Raw genomic sequence first — 22,577 nt, forward strand, 5'->3', positions numbered from 1 at the left:
TCTAACTCTTCTCCATCACTCAAGTCATAAATGGGAGGTTGAGAGAAATTTACCTCCACATCACTTTCAAATTCATTGGGAGAAGGTTCTTCAAATTCAAAGAATTCTTTACCAAGAAGATTGGATTCATGATCTTTATCACCAAGGGAACTCAATTCTTGCTTCATTCCCTCCAAGTCTTCATTCAAAATTTGTTTTGGAGGTTGTGCACTCTCCTCCTCAACATCAAACTCACTCTTCTTGGAGGTGTGTTCTATGGTTCTAGTTTTCCATGGATGTTTCGCATCTCCTAGGTCTTCAACCACTTCTTTCTTGTCTTCAATGATCATAGGCTTCTCCAATTGTTCTAATATCACATAGCATTCCTCTTTTTTCACCGGAGTTTCTAATCTCTCCTTCATGCTATGCTTTTCAATTGATTCTCCACATGTGACCATGAGAGTGCTTTGAGTGTTCAAGCATTGGGAGGTTGAAATGCTTACTACCTTGGTCAAGGTAGCCACAAATTCTAGTGTCTCCCTTTACATTTCTCATTGTCCTTGAAGTATAAGGCTAAGAATTTCATCCATTGAGAATTGGGGTGAATAAGAGGGTTCATTGTCTTGGAGAAAGGGTTCATAATAGGAAGGTGGTTCTTCTTGGTACGGATGTGGTGGTGTGTATTGAGGTGGTTCTTGGGAGTATTGATATTGGAATGGTGGCGATTTTATGTGTGGCTCATATGGCTCAAAAGGTGGTTGGTATGGTGGATATGGATCAAGGTCATATGGAAGTATTTGGTGAAAAGAGGCTTGTGAATATGGTTGAGGGCTATGTTGAGGATATGGCTCATAGGCATATGGTGGCGGTTCTTGAAAGCCACAAGATCATTCACCATAGCCATTTGATTGGTAAACATCATAGAATGGCTCTTCTTCATAGTGCATTGGTGGAGGTTGTTGCCATGAGGATTGATCATATGCATATGGCTCCTCCCACCTTTGGTTGTCCCATCCTTGATGCATATCCTTATTGAAGTTCTCATTCCCTACAACATAGTTGTAATCACACTCATAGCCAAAGTGAGAATTCATGGTAGCAAGAGAAAATAAGAAACAAAAACTAATAAGAAATAATGAAACAAAATACTAAGACTAGCAAAAACTAACAAGCAATCCAAAAAGTAAGCTATTCACAATATTCACATATATACAATAACCAATAACATAACACCATTGCAATTTCCCGACAATGGCGCCATTTTGATGATTAGATTTTTGACGGTTTAGAACTTCACTAATGAAATATCGTTGTAAAGTATAGTTTCTAAATCAAGCAATAATCCTTTCATACAAAAGATTGTTTGTCACTAAAACAAACCCCTAAAATTATAAACTGAAGTATTGAACCTTGGGTCGTTCTTCCTAAGAATTGTAATAAAGTGTCTTGTTATTGGTTATGAGATATTTTGGGGTTTTTGAGATTTTAGACAAGAATTATAAATGGCGAAGAAAATAAACTAACAACTAACAAAGCTCTTGGCAAGATAGGAGAACTAGAAGTCCTATCCTAGTTACCCCCCTCAATTGTGACAACAAATTGTCCATTGCTCCCACTTAGTTAACCTCTAATCATGGAGAAAAGTCAAGTGGATGAATCAATTTGATTCCTCAAGTCCTAATCAACTCCCAAAGGAAAGACTAGCTTTAGAGACATTCAAATCAATTAGCAACTTCTAATTATCAATCAACAAAGGAATTAGATAACCAAGTGTCACTAATTACTCAACCAAAACCAAGAGGAACAAAATCTATACTAAAATCCAACCAAACATTTTATCAAACACTTGGTACACATAAAAGAAAAGCATAATAATTTGACAACTAGAATGAAATCTAACAACTATTATTGCAAAGAATTAATAACAACAATCAAAAGAAGCACAATTATTATGAATTACCTTAAATTGAATGGAAAGAAAAGAGAAGAAACAAGAGTAGATCTACAACAAAATATAGAAACAACATAAAGGAGATTACAACAAAAGAATAAAAGAAGAATGAATGTAACAACAAGGAATTGAAAGATAGAAGTAGATGAGAGCAAAGATTAAAACCTAGATCTAAGAACTAAACCTAATCATAATCCTAATCCTAGAGAGAAGTGAGAGCTTCTCTCTCTAGAAACTAACTCTAAACTAATCCTAATGAGTGTGAATGATGGAATCCCCCTTTGCTCTTCAATCTTTGGCTTTAAATACCATTTTTGGCGCCAAAGTTGGTTGGGATTGGGCCCCACAACCCTTCTAAATTCGCTGGCAACATTTTTATTAAAAAAATCATATTCTAGCACCGACGCGTACGCGCACAGCACGCGTACGCGTCCATGGGGTAATTAGCGAGGTGCGCGTAAGCGCCTGGTGCGCGCGCGTCCATGGACGAGTTCAATTGTTTGGCTTTTCAAGATCTTCTCCACTTTGTATGCTTTCTTCTCACTCCTTTGATTCATTCCTAGCTTTTTCAACCTAAAATCACTTTACAAACACATCAAGGCATCTAGTGGAATCAAATGTGAATTAAATTTAGCTAATTAAGGACCTAAAAAGCATGTTTTCACACTTAAGCACAAATTGAAAGACAATCATAAAACCATGCTATTTCATTGAATAAATGTGGGTAAAAAGTTATAAAATCTCTTAAATTCAACACAAGATAAACCCTACAAATAGGGTTTATCAGTGACATGCATGCATAAATCGAGTCAATGTGATTCGATTTATTAGGAACGTGACATGCATGCATAAATCGACTCAAGCTATTTTGATTTGCATTTTTTTTAGTAATTCGACTTTTTGACAGTTTTAATTTACTATAAAAATCATTCGATTTATATAAAAATGTGCATTTAGAAGATTCATATAACATTTTTAAATTTGGATAAATTGTATAATATTGAGTTGAGTTTAATTTAATTTTGAATTTTACCCTAATTATTATTGTTGTTTTTAAATTTTCTTTAATAAAATTAATGTCTAAATAAATATTATTTTTTAACTATCAGAGTATATCCGAACTTCCATGTTCCAAGTGTTATGAAACGTGTCAAAGCCATAATATTCTCATTCTTTACACTTTACACCTATGACACTTGCACCGCCGCAATCACGTTCACGTATGAACCTGATAGAGTCCACCCTTTCATTCATATCAATCTTACAAACGCCTCGAATCATCTACAATTATCACATAACAACACACACGAATTTCCCTATAAGTTTTACATTAAAAATTAATAAATAAGCACACTATAATAGTCGAATTTCCAATTTATATTGCTCCCATTGTAATTATCATCACTAGTGCCTTACCAAAATAATTGTGACTTCGTGACTGCGTTACATAAATCAAATTGCACCATACATACATACACCATGTCTAGTGAGGAATTCAAGTTGGTTTCACCAGCAATAAAAGAGATCAACAAAGAAGGAATTGGGAAATTACCAAGATATTGCACACAAGAAGGGTTAGGTTCTAAATTTGATATATCCCCACCTCTTGAGTGGCAAAACGTACCACCCAAGACTAAGAGTCTGGCCCTCCTGGTCCAGGATTTGGATGCCGTAGATCCAGTGGGCCGTAAGGTGCAACCAGCCCATTGGATCGTGGTCAATATTCCGACGGCTGTGAATCGGCTCCCGGAGGGATTCTCCGGAAAGAAAGAGGAGGTTGTTGGTATGGAAAATGATGAGTATGGTGTGATTGAAGAAGGGATTAATGATTGGAAAGTGAATGTGTGGCGTGGCCCTAAGATGCCTAATTATGGTGATAACTTTGAGTTTAGGCTCTATGCTTTGGATTTTGATCACCCTTTTGATAACCAGGTAAATTTTATATTTTTATATGAATTTAATTTTGATAAAAAAAAAATGTGGTGGGAGAATTTATTATTATTTTAGGGTAACAAAAAAGTTTCTAAATTCTAATACACACCATGGTGATGATCAGGTTTACTCTCTTGTTATTAGCTTATTCTTCGTTATTAGCTTTCTATTAGAAATTAAACAAAATTGAAGTAAGAATAATGTTGATTCAAAACTTTGGCAGGTGAAGAAGGAAAAGCTGTTGGATGCCATAACTGGTCATGTGGTTGGAGAAGCTGTATTCACTGCTACTTTCTAAGAACTGAGCAGAACTGCATAAGATTGAAATACAATCTTCTCAATTCTCATGTATATAATAAATAGTAATAATTCTCAACTGAAGTATCATGTAACCTTTTTCCCCCCGGTATATTAGGAAGTTGATGTATGTCAGAACATCAACATTTTTCTTCCCATTTAGATGTTTGAGTAATCACTCATATTAGAATTAGCAAGTATAATCTCTCATCCTATATATTGTAATCCTATATGTTGTAAGTTGTAACTGTGTGGAAAATGTTTAATAACAAAAAATATTTTAAAAAAAATTGAATTTTTTAAATTTTAAATTTTTATTTTAAAGAGGAGGGTGTAATTTTTTATTCTTAAATAATTTTTTTATATTTTTTTATCTCATTTATGAAATAAATAATAAAAAATTATATTTTATCTTTTAAAATAAAATATAAATTTAGAGGATCTAAATAAAAAAAATTTAAATTTTATTTGGTTTCAATAAAATAAATTTTAACTTTTTTTATTTTTTTAGTATTATCGATAAATGATCTCTTAGTAAATGAAAATTATATAAAATCGGGAATATAAAGTAGTATAGTTTTTTTTATAGGCTTAAATTAAGCATGATAGTATTTCTTTTTCATTTGTCTACATACTCTAATTGGGAATTAACTCAATATTAGAAAATAAAAAGCAAAATTAACCATCTAAAAAATGTGATTGTTTCTTTGTTAGTTTGAATGGGTGCAAAAACCACCTTCACTAATTCACGTTAAGCGATATATATATGAACACAAAATTAACATGAATGTTGTTTAAAAAACTGTCAACATGCAAGAACACAAAATTGCATCCATTTTTTAGATGATGTTGAATGAAAATTCAAGCGTGGTAAAGTTAATTTCCTGAATTGACATTGTTTATTTCCTGGATTATATTTTGGATGATATATGAGTAAATCGGATCAAGTGTTTTGTGTATTTATTCGTTTAAATAGTATTAGATATTTAAATTTCGTTTGGTTTAGGCAGGATGGAGTTAGATGAAATATTAGAAGGAGGTCAAAAATATTTACATAATAAAATAAGGTTAAAATAAAATTTTAAAGGAGATTAAACTGAAATTTATATATAATTTACATGTAAAAAATTAAAATTAAGAGGGTATTGCTCTCCTTTTGCTACTATATGGCTCCGTATGGCTCCGCCCGTGGGTTTACGTATCTAATAATCTATTATTAGAAATTCGTAGAAATAAGATGGGTGACGTGAACAAAAAGAAAATATAAATGAGTTATTTTTCTTTTAAAATTATTTCATTTGATTTTTGATAATTTCGACGGGATATTGAATCAAACTTGTATCAAGATCTCTATTCAAAGAGTAGATACAATTTTTCTGAAAAAGAATGGACTCAATCTAAAAATTACTTAATGTTTTGTCAAACGTGTATAAAATACTCAATGATGTTAAACCGTAGCAAATAGTATAAAAGAATTACAATAAAAAAATATAACATAAACCAAAACTTTAAATAGGTAAGAAAATAAAATTGGAATTGCAAAAAAATATTTGAAAAAAAGAAGTAAAAATAAAATACGCAAAAGAAATAAACGAAAAGAAATAAATTAAGAGGAATAGGAAAACAAATGAAAATAAAATAAAAGTGGACTCCATTTGTTTCTATTGTACTAGTGTGACTAAAAATTTGCAGGATTTTATGTCATGGTGAAATGTTTAAATTGAAATCGTCTAACTCTTCTAAACTTTTCTTATTTATAAGCTATAAGGAGTGGACGGCAGAGTGCTCCTTTTTTGACACGATCTAACCTCTTTCTTTTTTTCAGGCTTTCTCTATCCATGACTTTGTTCTCCAAGGTTGATACTCCATGTCTTTACTTCTACCTTGGTTTTCAAGCACCATGTTTTATATAATGTTCCAGATAAAGCGACGTGCGATTTATAAAATTTCGACCTAGGTCCTTTTCGACTCGACTCATCTCATAATCAACATTCTGTTTTTTCATGGTCAAGTCCTCATTCCTTCGAAGTTTGCCACGTGCGATCAATCAATTTTTACTGTAATTCTTTTAACTCAATTCATATGAGGCAGTCGATACCTAATTCTATCATAATCGAATTTTATAATAGGTCAAAATTTTGCACTAACAAAGACAAATCACAAATCGACTCACAGTAACTATTTTACTTTTGTAGGATTATGGATTAGGTAAAATTTTGAAACCTAAAAGTTTGTAAATCATTTGTATCAATGTTAGAGGTATACAATAATTTTTTGTTTTTTTTTTTGTTTTTACTATTTAGTTGGAGTACAATTTTTCTTAGTTGACAAATACAAATTTTCATTGTGCTTTTGTAACTAAGATAATTGATTAAAATAGCTTGATATATTGATAATGTAAAGAATGTTATTGTTAGTATAAAATTTCGACATTTGATAACCTTTGACCATGAGGATTAAAACATCGAAATACCTTGACACATGATAAATAAAGAACGTGGGGTAAATACTTGGTGACTAAGGAAAAAGAAAAGACGTGGGATGTCTAACTTGGTAAACAAGGTCCTTCATAGTCAAAATAAGGTCATGGGTTGTGAGAACCCAAAGAAAAAAAAAGTTAGATTCGTAAAAAAAGAGAAGCATTTCGTAATCCACCATTGTGTTCTATAAATAAGAAAAGTTTAGAAGAATAGAAAGACTTCAATTTGAACACTTCATAATTACACAAAAGCTCTACAAATTAAATTTGAACACTTCAATTTAAATTAAATTTACTATAGAAAATTAATGTTTTTTAATATAAGTGCTTGTTCAAAGTAGTAAGCTATTAGGTGGTTAGATTTTGAGAACTTGAGATGGTACCTAAAAAGGTTACTTAGCTAAGATTGTAGGCTATGTTAGATTTTTGAAGTTATTAGTCTTATATTCAACGAGACTTGGTTCAGTATTTTGTATTTCCTGTGTAAACGTGAGACTATATGCTTTAGTAAATTTGTTTTTTTTTTGGAGTTGGGTCATGAATTATTTAGTGTTTTGTATTGTGTCATATGAAGAAATTGTAGGGCGTTATTAACGATTTTTTTAAAATTAGAGCATGCAATGTTTAGCGTTTTTAGAATTTTATGCATTGAACACTGTTTTGTTACGATTGTGATAAGGAATTTTCTATCGTTATCCAGTCCCATCGATGTATCACCAGCATGAGACGGCAACACGATATGCCATTGGATGATAGGATCGTTCCGTACTTACAGATGACCGATTTATCCATCTTGCAAGACTGAACGAGACTTGGTTTTGATTAGACGAGCCATTGTTGAGCGCATTCATGGAGAGATGGCGACTGGAGACGCATACTTTTCACATGCCGTTTGGAGATGCACAATCACATTGCAGGATGTAGCGTACCTCCTAGAGCTCTCGATCGACGATCAGTATGTCAGCAGATGCCTCACGGACTTTGAGCAATATATCGAGGGTGGCCCGCCAGATAGGTATGGTTTGAGGAGCTGTTGGGTGTTTTGCCTCTTGTGAACTGCATATACAAATTCACAGTGAAGTGCACTTGAATATAGGAGACATTTAGTGAGTTTCCGCAGAAGGCAGATGATGAGATGGTTAGGAGGTATGCCCATGCGTATATCACGATGCTCTTATCGACATAGCAGTTCGGGGATAAGTCTGGTACACACCTTCACATCCGTTGGCTACCCTACATTGCCAGGCTAGAGGACATGGGGGGGTCTGATATACTGTCATGGTTATACAGATGCATGTGCCACATGGCAAACAGGAATGTCGTCAAATTCGCCGGTCCATTGTAACTCCTGCAATCGTGGATCTTCTAGAGGTTCCCTGGTTTCCGGTCGGATGGATTTGATGTGTTTCAGTGGCCGTTGGCGTTGAGGTACTCTCTTTTGGATTATGCATCACGTTTTTAATAATTTATCAGTTTACTTTATTGTTGACTAAATGTTTTGGCCTTCAGATGGTCAGGTTATCAGCCGACGTTGAGCGACAAGGGGCCTCGTGTCGCGCATTGGAGTACTTTGAAGTCGATCTAAACTCGAAGTGTGCTTTCGTGGCATTTTGCAGTACCTTGATCGAGACAGCAGCATAAGCTCTAATCATGGACAGTATGAAGGCTGATATGACATGATAATCAAGCATTCTGTGATCATTAGATATCGATATGGCTAGACAAGTGTGAGGACCATTGTACTGTTTTACCTTTCAAATGTCTCTGCACTGGCGGAGGCTAACCCGAATGAGCCGTGTGCACCCGCTGCCGAACTCCTTGCACTTGCCATAGTACTTCCAATGATCGGATTCTAATCTTTGTACTCAACCCCACGGCGGATGCTATAAGTCTTCACGCTTAACACGACTTCCTCTTTATCCTGAAACTGCCGACCAACTTAATATTCAGATACAACTCCTGTATTCTGTGTATCTCTGGCCCCGAAACCAACAGGTACTTCTGGATTCCCCTGAGGTACCACGGCATCCAAGTCCAGAGCTGAGAAATGCAAGGGTACTGATTAGTTCCTGAACTAGATGCTCCGTCACCTACAACTAGAATGGTTCGTGGTATGTCATCGTCACTATCATCAGCTATCGTGGCAGGCTCCACATAATCATCATCATCATCATGCAGTGCATCCTCAACCCCATCGGATACTCCACCTTCTCCGAAAACCGGGACCATTGTAGGAGAACCGAGCGTCGCGGTTGCAACCTCCTTCAACGGTCCAGTCTCACCAACTCTTGTGTCACCACTGCGGTTCAGATTAAATGCAAAGGATGGAGAAGCAACTAAAACTGCCCCAGGTGCAATCACCGGCACAGCTGATGAGGCACCAACAGGCATGGAACTAGAATAGGCTGGATGTCCTAAGACTGAGGATTTCGATTTGAACCTCTAGAACTAGATATCACATCCACAATCTTTGCCAACAGCTTTGGAGTCTTCACCTTGAAAAATTGCCGATGACAATAGAACAAAACTTGCAAATCTTCGTCACTGCTAATAACAAATAAATCATACTTCACAATTCACATCATCGCGTAACACAGAAATAGGGATTCTATAGAATAACTTCTCCATCCGTTTCGACGCCATGCAGACCTGGTTTCTGGAGTATAGTATTCTGAAACTCAGTGAAATTCATCGAAGGTTTGAGAAAAAACACTCAGCAGGTCCTTATCAGTAAATTTAATTTCTGATCGCGTTTTCTTCTTAATAGACCACCTATATATAGTGCATAAGAACTAAAAAACTCTCACCACTAGCCATTGTGAATCTCACTATGGTGAAAATTTCATGTTGAGCTCGTATTTATATACATTAGAACTCTATTAAATCGAATTAACTGCGTTCGATTTAATCATATAGTATGATACATAGTAAATCAAACCTTTTTGCTTCGATTTAACATGGAGCATATAAATCGAATTTTATAAATTCGATTTAGTAGAATAGGGCATAAATAAAATTCTTTGGCTTCGATTTACATGTGAATCACAATTTTTAGTAATTCGAATTTTATAGACGAATTACCGATTTATATAAAAAATATAAATTTAAATTTTTACGTAATCTTTTACATTTTAGATACACGTAATTTTGGTTTGTAATTATACACGTGACTTATCCTATATTTTTTACCCTAAAAAATTAAATTAAAAGAGATTGTTACCTAAAAGAACAAAAGTGTTTATTATGAGACTTAAAAAGTATTGTTTAATTATTAAAATAGGTAAAATAATTAATTTTAAATTTAAAAGTATAAAATTAAAAAATTTTAAAATTTTTAAAATTATTATAAAAAGTAACTTAGGCAAAAGTTAAACACCAAATAAAAGACACCATAGCATTGGCCAAGAACAAAAGGCCCAAAAATAAACCAGACGCTGCTTTGGAGTCCGGTTTGCATATCTAATGAAGTAATGCAGTTCGTCTGGTCAAACGTAAGTCCAAACTTCATCGCACTCTGCCACTCTCAATCGCAAAATGCAACCCTCCTCTGCGTTTTGCCAAACACCCGCTTCGCTTTCCATGGACACCAACGCCCCAAATCTTGCCACCGCCGGAACCCCTGACGACGGCGGCGGGCCCGAAATCAAGGTCAACGTTTCCCATGGTCCCTCTCACCACGAGGTCCACCTTCCAGCCCAATCAACTTTCGGTGATTTTTCTTCTTATTCTGTTTCCAATTCAGGGTGATAATAGTTGATTTTTTTGCGAGTTGATATTTTGATTTTCTGAAACCATGCGTCTTTTTGGTTGAGTTCTCGCGCAGAGGGACAAAATAAAGTTGAGACTTCGTGAAATTAGGGTTGGTATTGTGTTGCTTGGCCAGTGCATATTCTGAATATTTTAAATATATGAAGTTTAGCGGCTTTGAATGTTTGATACATGAAATTAGGGTTCGAATTCTAGATTTTTTTTTTGTCACAGAAGTTTTGATGCCATATCAGCATTACGCGCTGGCTGGATTCTAATCATTCTAAATTTGTTGCAGGAACCAGAAGCTTAATTATTAGGTAGAGGCACATAAATATACATCTAATCTACCAATTTTTTGTCATTTTCTTCTTGAGTAGATAAGTAAAAGATCAAGTTCGAGCCTTGTTGATATGAAAAACTATAGGCACCGGCAGAGCTTTTAACTTTGCAGTAGCTTACTTGGCTTGAACTAAATTCGTTAAGTGCAGTAGTGTAGGGGACTTGGTATAGACTGGAAACAGATATCTATGATATTGTTTAGTTTGCCTTAGATGCGAAAGTAAATGCTTCTTTTTGCGGATCGATTTTGTATTTGAAAAGAGTAAAATCACATAACCCTCATGTTAATATTGGTCTGCTCATCGAGAATATTGGCTCATTCAATGGTTTAGTTTTTCGTTGAATTATATATCGGTTTGGTCATCAAGGATGTTGTTCATTGATGTATGGCTTGTCTTGTTTGGTTTTTCAATAACAGGGGATCTCAAGAAATTGCTTGTGCATAAAACTGGTTTAGAGCCTGAACAGCAACGACTTTTCTTTAGAGGAATAGAAAAGGATGATAAACAACACTTGCACCAGGAAGGTGTGAAGGACAAGTCCAAGCTTTTGCTTTTGGAAGATACTGCTAGCAAAGAGAAGAAACTTGAGGAAGCCAGAAAACAAAATGAGATGTCAAAAGCTTCTGAAGCTGTTGCCGGAGTTAGAGCTGAGGTGGACAAGCTTTCCTATAGGGTGAGTATATCTTTGAAATAACCTATGTAGAAAAATATTTACAGAAGAATGATCATATGGACTAATCTAATTTTTCAGGTGAGTTCCCTGGAAGCGGCTATTAATGGGGGGAACAAGGCTTCTGAGAAAGAGTTTCTTGTGTTGACGGAGTTGCTTATGAAGCAATTGCTGAAGCTGGATACTATTAAGGCTGAAGGTGAATCGAAGTTGCAGAGAAAAGCTGAGGTAGTATTGATGACAATAATATTGCTTAGCTGAAAAGTTAATAGCTTGGTCTATTTTTGTTGGGTTTTTAATTATCTTTTGTGCAATCTCTTGTGTTGGTTAGTTGTGGGCAATAATCTTTCTCGTTTTATTTGAAATGGTTTTTGGTTTTCACCATGATGTGTAGAGCAGTTCATGCAATCTTGTGATCATTTTCTTTCGCTGAAAATTGCTAGACTGGATTATAAAGCTGATATGATAATATAGAAAAAGGACCTTAGGAAACTTAGTGATCCCTTGGTGTAAACATTGTCAGAGAAGGTTCATATATAATAGATTATAGATGTGTGCCAATATTTCATCATTCATGAAATTTCAAGTAGATATTTCTTTAAAAAGTACTAACTACTATGGCATTTTGCATATTTTGAAGGTGGTTTTTGAGCTTCTGATCTCTCTCATTTGAACAATATAAAGTGACTAACTTTGTTTCTCCCATCCAAAAAAGAAATCAAACCTTACTTTAAATTTAAATCTCTAGGTGTTGCAATTGTGACAATCTGAGTTATTTGTGAATCTTTTTGTCCTCTATAATCTGAAATCTTTGCCTATGTTATTCATCATTGTTAGTTTGTTTTCCTTTATTTTATTAATTAGTTCTATTATTATTATTATTATTATTATTATTATTATTTAGAGAAAAGAGTATATCTCTTCACATATTTCTTCAAAGAGATGTAAAAGCAGCTTTTGGGAGAAAAAATATTGCATCAAGCATATTTGTTGTTAACTCCTACGAAAGGCTGAACATAAGCTTTTCCACCCGTCAACAGGTACGTCGTGTGCAGAGCTTGGTCGATACCCTAGATGCTCTAAAGGCACGAAATGCCAACCCTTTTAGCAGCAGTGACAATGGTGTGAAAGTTACAACCCAATGGGAGACCTTTGACTCCGAAATGGGAAACTCTAATGCCCCACCTTCAACATCATCTTCTACTAAAGTAACTGAAGACTGGGAACGGTTCGATTAGCTAATAAGTTGCTGTGGAACACTAAATTATAAAGTTTATACAACACCATAGGGTTGGACTTTGATGCTTCATTATTTATTCAAGGTTCAATCTTTCTTAAGTTTGCCGTATATTTCTTGGCACAAAGATAAGATTGCTGGTTAGCTTGTGAAGTAGGTGGCAACAATTCTGGTAGCATAAGGATTCTTTCCCTTAATAGAGGTAAGACTGATAGCACTTAATCCTCTGCAGACTTCATAATATTTTGGACATGAGATGGGAGCCCCATTTTCTTAGTTTTAGAACTAAACATGTGTATAAGTTAAATTGTATTCTTTTAGTTGAATAGTATTCCTGCACTGTTATGGTTAATGACTTAACGCATTTTTATTTAAAGGTGTTTCTTTTATTACATAACTATTCTTGTAACAGGTTTTTGTTTTATTTTATTTCGATGGCTCTAGAGCTGCAATGCCTTCAAAAGGTAGGATTTATAAATCCAAGATGAGAAGAATTCACAAGAGTTAGTAGGATTAATGAACATTGTAAATTTATCTTAAATAAAATTAGTAGGACTCTTTTATCGTGTGCTTAAAATGATCTTAAATGAAGTTAAATTTGTGTTAAGGTAAGAAATTTTCGTGAGATAAAGCTGGTAGTATTGACGATGATTCATTATCATATGTTGCAACGAAAACCAGTATTTCTCAATTGCTTGAAGTGTATTATGTAGATATGTATTTCTTTGATTATTTTAAAATATGAGTGTATGTATATATACATCATAATATGCATATTGCATATTGCAAGTTGTTTTGTAATTTTAGAAAATAGAGACTTTGGGAGAATTTTGAAAGGTTAATAAAAGTCTCAATTTTTTCCTTTCAAAATTTGTGAACAATGTCAAATTTTTTGAGAAGAATTCTCTTATCATCGCTGCAAACTTGCAAACACATTTTTAGAGAAGGCTAAGTTTTGAATCCTTTTTAGTAATGGTGGATAGTTCCTCAAATTTTTTTTTAAGACTGATACGTCCTCGTAATTGAATCTTTGACCAAAATTTTCTTTTCTTTAACAGAAATAATTCATTGATTTGTATCATTGAGTAATTGTTTAAAGTTAATTTTAACGTTGAGGAAAGATCAAATTAACATATCTAATATTTGTTTTAAGAGTATGTACAAACTCCTGATTTCTTCTTAATTTTTTCCCTATAATTTACACATATTTTAAGCAAAAAGTGGTTTTTTTAAACATGAATTAAACATGTTGCAAAATATCTGAGTGCTTATCCAACTGACCATTATTCAACAGTAGTTATTTCTCGTGAACCACATGGATGTAGTGCAAATGCAAACTTAGTATTCTCGTTGGTTCTAATCTTTACCACAAACACACGCGCGGGCACACATGGTTCTAATCGTTACCACATACAAAGGAGTAAAACAAATAAATAAATAAGGTTTCAGCTTTCAAGATCACAATTCACAAGTGTCACAGCCTATCTCTTGTTTCTTTCATTTCCCATCATTTCTTGTTTCATTCTAAAGAAAACATTAGGATAGGACAGCCAAGTCCTTAAAGACTCAATTAGCAAATTGTTATGCCTGCCACAAAAGATTACATTGATTGGATTGGATATAAACTCAATAAAACAAAAACATGTTTTTCGTATATATGAATAATAATGATCAACATTATTGCATATATACATATTCGAACAATCATAGTAAGATAATGATAACATACCATCAATCATTCAGCCATAATTACTAGAAAGTGTATATATAAATAAACAAATATATAACTAATTTAGTTTGGTTTAATAGTTTGTTTATTAGTTTAATGAATTTATTTTTTTTAGAAGAATAATGTTATACATCTAAATCTTTTAATAAATTAAATTTAACCGAATCAAATAATAAAACTTAAAATAATATTAATTATAACTAATTTTTGTTATATTATATCAACTTAATTAGACTTAATTAACAAAAATACTTAAATATGTAATATTATTCTTTTTGCAATTTCTTTAATAAAAGATTGAGCATTTGCATGAAAACAAATATTACGTGATACTTTAATTTTATACGTAGTTCTAGTCATTTTACAATTTAAGACCTTCAAATTCCTTCTCCGATCCCCAGAACACTATTACTGATATTTGTTAACAATAATAGTACTTCGTTTGAAGGCTGACATTGTAAGAACACAATTTTTTTCTTTATTTAAAGTCTGTGATTTTGATGTCATCCATATATAATTACAGAATAATACAATATAGTTAATAATATTTATCATTTTAAATCCACATTTGACTTACAAATGTATTTCCATAACTATTTTAATAAAATATGAGATTGATCAAATTTTAAATTTTAAATTTAAAAAATAAGTACCAATTAATTCCTAACATTTTTCATAATTAAAGAACTTAAAATATCTTATGACAGGACACATTAATTATTGTAGAAATATGAGATAGAGGTGAGTCAATTATTGAGGGAAGATGCTTATCTGCAAGAACTACCATCCACGTACACAAAACACAATTCATTATGTTCTCTGGAAAAGTTAAGTGAGAGTTTAATTAAATCAAAGTTATGAGATTTACCCATAATAAAAATTATAAATTTAATAGTAATTAATTTTTATTTTATTATTTACAAATTTTATTATTTTATTAAAAGATTTTTTCTTTTTCAAACAGAACATATATAACACGGTACTTAGGGGTATCATTTGATTATCAGTGACTATGTTAATTAGAGATATGAACACGGTAATATATAGCTGATGCATGGTGGTGGATGGTGAATGATATATAATTTTTTAAGAAAATAAAAATAAATATTAAGTATATATTTGGGACTTTTAAATTAATTTATGTCTTATCTATTGTAATTTTACCAAAAACTATACACAATGATTAATACTTTGTGTCTATAGTATATATCTCTCTCTTTATTATGACTCAACTTAATGAATTATTGAATTCATGCTTTAACTAAAAGGTACCTTATATACAACCAATTTTGTACCACAATATTATCCACAAGGGAGTGTTGGCTTCTTCGAAACTTTCTATGTCATTTTTTCGCTACCTCCTCTCTTTCCCTCGTCAATTTCAAATTCAATCATATAGGGTCCAGTTTCCAAGCTCCGTAATAAACTCAAACACCAACCCATACTTGTTATGTAATCTCACTCCTTTTTTTTTGTTTTTAAATTAAATTTAGATAAATTTAATAGTGTTTAATTCACTAAAGATAAAGTATGCTTTTAGGTTTAATAAATATTAATAGAAAAGACATATTTTTTAGTATGAAAATTTGTACAATCGTGTTTAAAATATTTGTGATATAAAGAATTTAAATATTATTTAAAAGTTATTAATTTATATTTTTAAAATATTTAATTTAATTTAATATATTTTAATTTTATTTATTTAGTTATTAAATTGAATTTTATATTTATAGATTCAAGATTTTTTTATTTTAATCTAATAAAATATTATAAATACTTTTTAAATTATTGTAGTCATATGAGTGATTAGAGATGTTAAAATTTCATTTTTAGTTTCGTGATGAAATTATGGTATAAAAAAGTAAGGTTGAGTGAGTTTTTTTTTTGTTATATCAAAAAATTGGATAGAAAATTGAATGAATTCTTTCGATTCAATTTTATAAACAAGTTAGGTTGAAGAATTCTTTTATTATTGTATCAAGAAATTAAATAAAAAATCAAGTAATTTTTTTTAATTTGAACTTATCTTTTTATTTTTTATTTTTTATTTTTTATTTTTAATTTTAATTTATCTTTTTTTATTTCAATTCGCATCTTCTTGTATATTATTAGTTCTCTCACTAAACCTACATTTTCGTATAATATATTTTAAGTCTTTACTATCTATATTTTTCTTCTCTTTCGGTAATGACTTATATTCTATTGTATATATTCTATAGTTTTACTTTTTGTTACCCAAAATATTTACCGTGGAAAGCAATAACAAAATTCCTTTAAATCAAAAATCCTTTAAAGAGACATAAATAAAATGGCAGTTCGATATATAAATATTCCATGTTAATGCAAAATTGGAAAATAGTCACCGCAAAAGGCTATAACCTATGATACATACATCGACACTAATACGGACACGAAATATGACACGACATAGGACACGCAAACACGTGAATTTTAAAATCTTATATAATACGGGGACACACATACATATAAAATATAAAATATTTTTAGATAAATCGTAATGATATTTTGATATTTTATTGATATTAAAATATAAATTAAATTTTTTAATTATATCAAGTATTTAAAATATTTTTTGTTTTAATAAATAATAATATATGCTATATCTAAATTTATTTTAAGAATATATGTTAAGAATAAGATTGGACACGCTGATACGTAATGATATTTAGGTGTGTCCAAAGGTGTCTGGAGAAGAATTTTTTATTTTTTATTAAGACACGGTTGGACACAATAGACACGCGTGTCGAATGAGTGTCGATGAGTGTCGTAACCGAAATGTGTCCGACACGCAAACACGACAACTTAGCGAAATATCCGTATTTCATAGACTATAACATATAAACAATTTAACTTGATAATTACAAATCAGTGATTAGTTATTACGATTTAAACTAATAAGTCACACGGAGATATAAATATTAATATAAAAAAATTTCTTTACATAGGCACTCGAATTCTTAACCTAATAAACTTAGCTATTAAGTGTCAACTATACTAGGCCTCTTGATGATATATATAGGCAACATTTGCAAATTGCAAGCTAGGAAATTCATTCATTTTAACTTCATGGCCACTAATGAACAACCATCAATATTCTCCCTCTCACCCTCTATGGTACCAACAAGTACTAACCCTAAAAATGGTGATGATGAAGTATACTTCTCTAGTGACCCAAAATATGCTCTACATGGTGAGATCTTGTTGCTGGTTCTTGTCTTGCTTTTCACCTCTCTCATTTTTCTTGCTCTGCTCATTTACACCAGGCGATTTCGTGATGATCACTTCATCCCACACAACAATGGCGGTCTTAAGGTGGAGCCTTGCCCATAAATGTTCGGAACAACTTGCAACTCATTCATCATTTTCATTTTTTTTTATATATTTTTTTGCCACCTAAAATATTAATAATACCCTGTTGTTGGGAATCTGATTGATTTGGTTTAAAGAATTGTAACTGTCCCTTTTAGCTATGAGTTTAATATATTTTTATTATTTTCGTTTACATGCTCAAATTCAAAACTATTATATGAAATTCTCTATTATTCGACTAATCTCGTGTTTGTTAACATTTATGTTGTTAACTAGTCAAATGAGATGTTAAAAATAAACAAATAAATAAAAAGAGAACATGCTCATCTTGTGAGAGTTGCCCTATCTTTTAATTAAATACTTTTAGTAGTTCTGCAGGGCAGTGATTGGTAGAGACAACATGCATATTTATAATTTGATGCAAGAAGAAGTGGAACAACACAAGAAGAGATTTGTTTCACTAAATTTGATCAAATAAGCCTAAAATAGAAAATAACTGACATAACTGTAATATTTTGGGTCTGAAATCTTTGGCAGGCTGGCCCGCTCCGCGCGCCTAATGAGGCGGTTCTGAAATTTCACCTCGTTCCGCTTAACGGCGGACTGGCAGGCCGAACCCGTTAAATCTTTTTTTTTTAAGGGTTAAGTATTGTTTTGATCGCTAACGTTTAGAGTCAAAATCAAAACCGTCCCTAACGTAGTTTTCGATTTAAAATCATCCTTAATGTTTTATTTGCTATTAAAATCGTCCTTTCTAATAAATTTTTTTCTAAATGACGAAGCTACCCTTTTTAGCTTTTTTGTTTCGCGCAAAACACTTCATGTCTTCATTTATATGTAAACCCTCAACATTAACCACATCATTAACCACAATGTTTCATAAACCAATGTGATTGTTTCATGCCCTAGTCCAGAATCGAAAACGACGGAAGCTGTTCTTGGAGAGAAGAAAGCAGGCGAGTTCAAGTTGCATTAAGGAAGGGACTTGAACAGTTGGTGAGGCAATATTTGCAGGGTTGGCGTAGGTATGATTTCTCCCCTTCCATTGACTATGGTAGCTCTCCTCCTAATAGTTAGTTTTAGGTTAGAAGGTTTAAGTTTTGGTTTTTTGCTAATGATTGAATGGAGGCCAAAGGTGTTTGTAGTGAGACTAGGGATTAATATCACTGTAAAATAGGAATATCTGTGTATATTTTTTTTATTGTTGCAATATGGTAATATGTTCTGATAGTCATTTATTGATAGGGAACTAGCTCAAAACTATTCAAGGAGAATCTTACACAGGATTAGAATGAGATTAGAGATAAGGTCTAGATTAGCTGGGGAGTGGCGGCCATATTGGTTTGCAGCTCAGAAATATGAGGTTGTTAACGTATTAGAAAAGTTTAATGTGGACCTTAGCATTCATGAGTGTTCATGTAAAAGGTGGCAGATGAGTGCATACTTTGTGTGCATGCTATTAGTTGCATCAAATTCAAAGGGATTGACTTAAAAACTTTTGTGGCCGACTGTTATAAGAAAAAAGCATACTTGAAGTGCTAAGAGTCATTCATACACCCATTAAATGGACCTGATTTCTCGGAGAGGATAACATATGGTGATGTTATGCCACCCTCGTATAAAAGGCCTAGTCACCTGGCCAGAAGACCAGGTACTGGGGAGGAAGAACAGAGTAACCACACTCACTTGTCAGTTGTCAATGGGGGATCCAAAGATGCTCAATATGTGGTTCAGTTGGACACAACAGAAGTAGATGTCCTAAACCTATTGAAGATGAGGTATGATGATTTTTTTATTTTTCTTAAAGCTTGTTTGATGTTTGTCATAAGTCTAATAGTGTTGTACTTAATTTGCAATTGTCTATTAGGCCCAACAATCAAAGAAGCTTAACAAAGGCAAGAAGAAGAAATCAAGCACCAACTCACATCCTCCAACTGCCTAGGGAGGAAGGAAGACTGCATCTTCACGGCCCACTAGTAAACTATGTGTCAAGAGAAAAACTGCTTCAACAACACAGCCACCATCTTCAGCCTAGTCCATCTTTGTAACACAGCCCCAAAGGCCTAGAGGCAGACCTAAAGGAACCACTAAGCCCAACTATTCAGTCCAACCCGAACTACATCTCAAGAAGCACCCTAGCCGAATAAGTTCAGCACCTTCTTCATCCTCAACACAGCCAAACACCACATCCCTTCTAGCATCTCAGCCAACCCTTTTCACATATTCAAGCCAACCTGTTGGACACTTCTCTATCAAGAATTCTGGAGCACCTCATGTTTCTCTCAAGAAACTGAGGTTAATGACAAAGTTGTCTCCAAGAAAATGGGGATTGCTTTAGGAAACTTGGAAAATTAGGAACATATTTTGATATTTAGATACAATGCATGCGGTCTTATTTTGAATTAAGTTTGTCTTAAGTTTTTAGTAATGTCGATGTGGATTCTGTTAGCTACTTTTTGTTGGTGATATTTTGCTTCTGAGCTACTCAGTGTTGTATTGAATTATTGACATGGACCAGCCAACCTTTTTGGGATTTAGTTGGTTGTCAAACACTATGATTATTATGTATGTTATTCTGATATTTACCATGTTGTTGTTACTTAGTTTGTTGTTTATAACATTGTTATAGAATTGTTCATTTATCAGCAGTAGCCTTATAACAGAAAAATTCTGCAATAGCAAATACACAAACCCAACCCACCAAAAAAAATCCTAACACAACAACGAACTTTAGCTTCTATTCTACTACTTTCGTTTTTGATTTCAGCGATGAAATCTTTCTCCTTATTCTTGTAATTTCTGAGTGTTCTACTTCTGTCTTTGGATCTGCCCAATGAAAGAAGTTGCACCATTGTTGAACCTACACATACCCATCGTGTTCACTCTTCACTCCATCACCCAAACGACTCAATTGAAAAGAAAAGAAAACAACAAACCTCAAAATAGACACAACCCTAGAATCTGCAACCAGAGTTCTCCTTTGTCCCTGAGGTTTGTAACACCGGCCTCTCACCATGGGAGCAAAGTAGCAGTCTGCTATGAGAGGAAGATCTGCTTTGAGAAGAGGTCGAGCTTTGGAAAGCCATGGAGTTCTCCTTCCAAGAGGTCAACGATGGTGGATTCTGCAACAGTGGATTTCACATTACGTTACCATTTTTTCCCATTATTACTTTATATGGTTAGGGGAGGGTCTATGATTATAGTTTTTCAAAAGGGTGACCTAAAAGGGTCTATGGTCACAGATTTTCAAAATAGAGTGACTTAAAAAGGTATATGTCACGGTTTTTGGAGGTGGCCTAAAGGAGTCTATGATCACAGTTTTTGGGGTGACCTGAAAGAGTCTATAGTCACGGTTGCAGTGCAATGCAGCCTACGTCCAGTCTCCATCACAACAGTGACGAAATTTCACTATAATAAACTTGATTACATACACCAATTCTTCGCTAGGAACTACCCTTCCTATCCGGAACAAGTCCAGAATCTATTCACAATCCTGAATTTGACTTGGTCACCTACCAAGCTTTCAACTGCTAAGTACTAACCCAACTTGCAAAGGGATTCCCACAGAATCATAATACACAACACATAGATGTACAAAGGACCTCTAAGACACGAATGACTTTTTCTTCAATTTTGTACACTCTGCCTTTTTCCTCTCGCTAGCTTTTTCTTACAAACCTTACACTGTTTGCCTTTTTCACCATGAGACTCAGACAGACAAAACTAAAGAAAATACAAAATGAAACACATTGAAGGAGAAGAACTTCTGTTAGCTTGGGTAGCTATGAGAACTCTGTGCTTACTCTCCTTGCTTCAAGCCTTGGCCGTTCACTCTTATTATAGAAGGGGAAGCTTCCAAGGTTGAAACGGTTCAACCGAGCCAACTTATTCTTTTTTGACACCAAAAACCGGTTCGGACAGAGAGAAGAGAGAGGGAAACCAAAAGCAAAACCAACATGCATGTACCTCTCTCTCATCCATTCTCATCAAGCTTCATCAATCTGAGCCTTCTATCTTGACTTTGTCCCCGAGAAAGATTTCTGACCCTTGATGAACCTTTGATCCATGACAACTCCATCTGTTCTATTTTTGCTTCTTCTTTTATGTAGCTACAGTAGTTACCTTCTGTGATAGATGATCAAAAAGTAGAAACAAGCTTCACCTAAGAGATCTTATTCTCTGACCGAAACGAATTGCTTCCATTTTTAGGCATGGAGATTGTTGAGTTAAAAAATTAACTAAATTAATTAGTGATGACAAACATTATTTTTGGCAAAATAAATAATTAGGGTTGATTAATTAATTAATGAGTATATGTTGCTAATTATTTATTATTATGTTGCAGGTCTTAATTAAGTTGAGCAGCCCAAATGAAATGGAAAATAAAACAAAAATGTTGGGCTGAAAGCAAAGAAAGAAGCCAAAGAAATCAAATCGGGCCAAGCATATCAATACCCGATCCAAGCCCGATATGGTTTCAGAAAAGCAAATCTCTCTCTTTTGCTTAACCAAAAGCAACGTTCAGCTCTCTTTTGTTCTAGTCAAATCAGAGTTTCAGAAAAGTAAGAAAGAGAAAGAGAGAGAGCTTCTTCACCAAGCTAGTCACCAAAGAAGCAAGAGAGAGAAGGATTAAGCTTGAAAGGCAGATATCAAATCACCCAGTTCAAACCCAATCAAGCTTAGGTTAAAGGTAACTCATTTCCTCTTGCATGCATCAAATCTTCATCTCTTCTTCCCAACACTTTGCTCTATCCGAAATGGGATACAAGAGAAAGAGGATTTCTGTTCTTCTCTGCTGTGTATCTACGGTCTTAAACAAGACTTGGGGACCAAGTTGGTTTTCAAGGACTCAGATCAAGTTGACCATTGAAGGATTTCTATG

The 22,577-nt window shown here is 33.4% G+C and overlaps 2 protein-coding genes across 2 annotated transcripts; both read left to right on the forward strand.

The window, feature by feature from the left end:
* Positions 1 to 3,380: 3,380 nt before the first annotated feature.
* LOC130960321 (uncharacterized) lies at positions 3,381 to 4,351 on the forward strand. The gene is made up of 2 exons (XM_057885697.1): positions 3,381 to 3,862; positions 4,086 to 4,351. Exons 1-2 carry the CDS (start codon positions 3,410 to 3,412, stop codon positions 4,158 to 4,160), a joined length of 528 nt encoding a protein of 175 aa, XP_057741680.1. The 5' UTR covers positions 3,381 to 3,409; the 3' UTR covers positions 4,161 to 4,351.
* Positions 4,352 to 10,063: 5,712 nt separating this feature from the next.
* Positions 10,064 to 13,012, forward strand: LOC130959202 (BAG family molecular chaperone regulator 4-like). Its single transcript, XM_057885273.1, has 4 exons — positions 10,064 to 10,347; positions 11,146 to 11,402; positions 11,481 to 11,627; positions 12,440 to 13,012. Exons 1-4 carry the CDS (start codon positions 10,173 to 10,175, stop codon positions 12,635 to 12,637), a joined length of 777 nt encoding a protein of 258 aa, XP_057741256.1. The 5' UTR covers positions 10,064 to 10,172; the 3' UTR covers positions 12,638 to 13,012.
* The last annotated feature ends 9,565 nt before the right edge of the window (positions 13,013 to 22,577 follow it).

This window comes from Arachis stenosperma, chromosome 2, assembly GCF_014773155.1.
Source record: "Arachis stenosperma cultivar V10309 chromosome 2, arast.V10309.gnm1.PFL2, whole genome shotgun sequence".
Taxonomy (NCBI): domain Eukaryota; kingdom Viridiplantae; phylum Streptophyta; class Magnoliopsida; order Fabales; family Fabaceae; genus Arachis; species Arachis stenosperma.